The 1,377-nt window shown below is 45.0% G+C and overlaps 1 protein-coding gene across 1 annotated transcript; it reads left to right on the top strand.

Annotated features, from left to right (window-relative positions):
- Positions 1-52: 52 nt before the first annotated feature.
- LOC147455008 (uncharacterized) lies at positions 53-712 on the top strand. Its single transcript, XM_086517468.1, has one exon. It carries the CDS (start codon positions 53-55, stop codon positions 710-712), a length of 660 nt encoding a protein of 219 aa, XP_086373594.1.
- The last annotated feature ends 665 nt before the right edge of the window (positions 713-1,377 follow it).

The following is a 1,377-nucleotide window of genomic DNA, read 5'->3' as shown; positions in this document are numbered from 1 at the left end:
CCACGCTCTGTCCTAACTTATCCTAAAAACCTATCCTAACTTTCTCAAAGTAATGGAGCAAGCCCTTGCCTCTAGAGGGGATTCATTGGAGGTGGTCTTTTCTACCCCAGAGAGAGACCAAATCAACAATGTGCGAACTGCCAAGCGTGTTGCACGAGGGGGGGATGGGCCTTCAAAAAGGCAAATAACAAATGGATCATTAGAGAGGCAGATTGCAGATGAGCTAGGTGCCATCCGCACAATGTTCTCCAACATTCAAGCCTCATGTGAGAGAGTGGAGGCATCACACAAAGAGAGCATTCACGGGTTGAGCCATTTACAACATCAGCAAGGGGTTTATCTTCGCCGCTTAGAGGTGCAGATGCAAGTACAGATCAATGATGTTTTGCAGCAACAAAACATAGTGCAAGTACAACTTTCTGAGATAAAAAGCAACCAGGACAAAATCATGAGCCTCTTGGAAATGTCTCTTCTTGAGAACAAACTTGACAAGGATGGCATTGATTTAAAAATCATTATGTCTGAATTGCGAAGCACCAGCAACAAATTCACTTCCGTAGCAATACAACATAATACAGGTGTATCTGAAGTCAAGTCTATCACAAACAAGCTCAATGCATTGGTGTCGACCCATTGGTCCAAGAAGGGGCTTAATTTCCATCGAGTTCAAAGCAGGGGGCCCCTCATAGGAAGTGAAGTACGTAGTGGATGATAATACTCACGTCTTCCTCATTTATATGCTTTGCAGATCTACATGTTCTTCTCTCTCATTTATAGGCTACTATGGGGATTTACGTTTTGGGGGTCTATCTTATGTATGTAGGGATGGATGATGAGCGATAATACTCACATCTTCCTCATTTATAGGCTTTGCGAATCTACATGTTCTTCTCTCTCATTTATAGGCTACTATGGGGATCTACGTGAGGAGGGTCTATCTTATGTATGTAGTGGATGGATGAAGAGCTCTCTTTTCTAAGTGTTTTTTCCATTATGTCTCTTGAGTCACCCCCCCCCCCCCCCCCCCCCCCCCTCTCTCTCTCTCTCTCAACTACTTTCCAAAGTGGTCTTCCTAAAACAAGTCTCTCTCTCTCTCTCTCTCTCTCTCTCTCTCTCTCTCTCTCTCTCTCTCTCTCTCTCTCTCTCTCTCTCTCTCTCTCTCTCTCTCTCTCTCTCTCCCCCCCCCCCTAAGTGGTCGGGCTAATTTGGTGCATAGACTCCTCTTCCCTTCTCTCTCTCGCCTCTTTCAAGGTGTATAGATTCGCCTCTTTCAAGATCTGTCTCTCTAAATGGTCATGTTAATTTGGTGCACAAACTCCTCTCCCCTTCTCTCTCTCGCCCCTTTCAAGGTGTATAGATTCGCCTCTTTCAAGATCT

This window comes from Adiantum capillus-veneris, chromosome 7 (genome assembly GCF_014529385.1).
Source record: "Adiantum capillus-veneris isolate H3 chromosome 7, ASM1452938v2, whole genome shotgun sequence".
NCBI classification, from domain to species: Eukaryota; Viridiplantae; Streptophyta; class Polypodiopsida; order Polypodiales; family Pteridaceae; genus Adiantum; species Adiantum capillus-veneris.
Note: the sequence above shows the minus strand (reverse complement) of the source record. Positions and strands in the feature narration are given on the sequence as shown.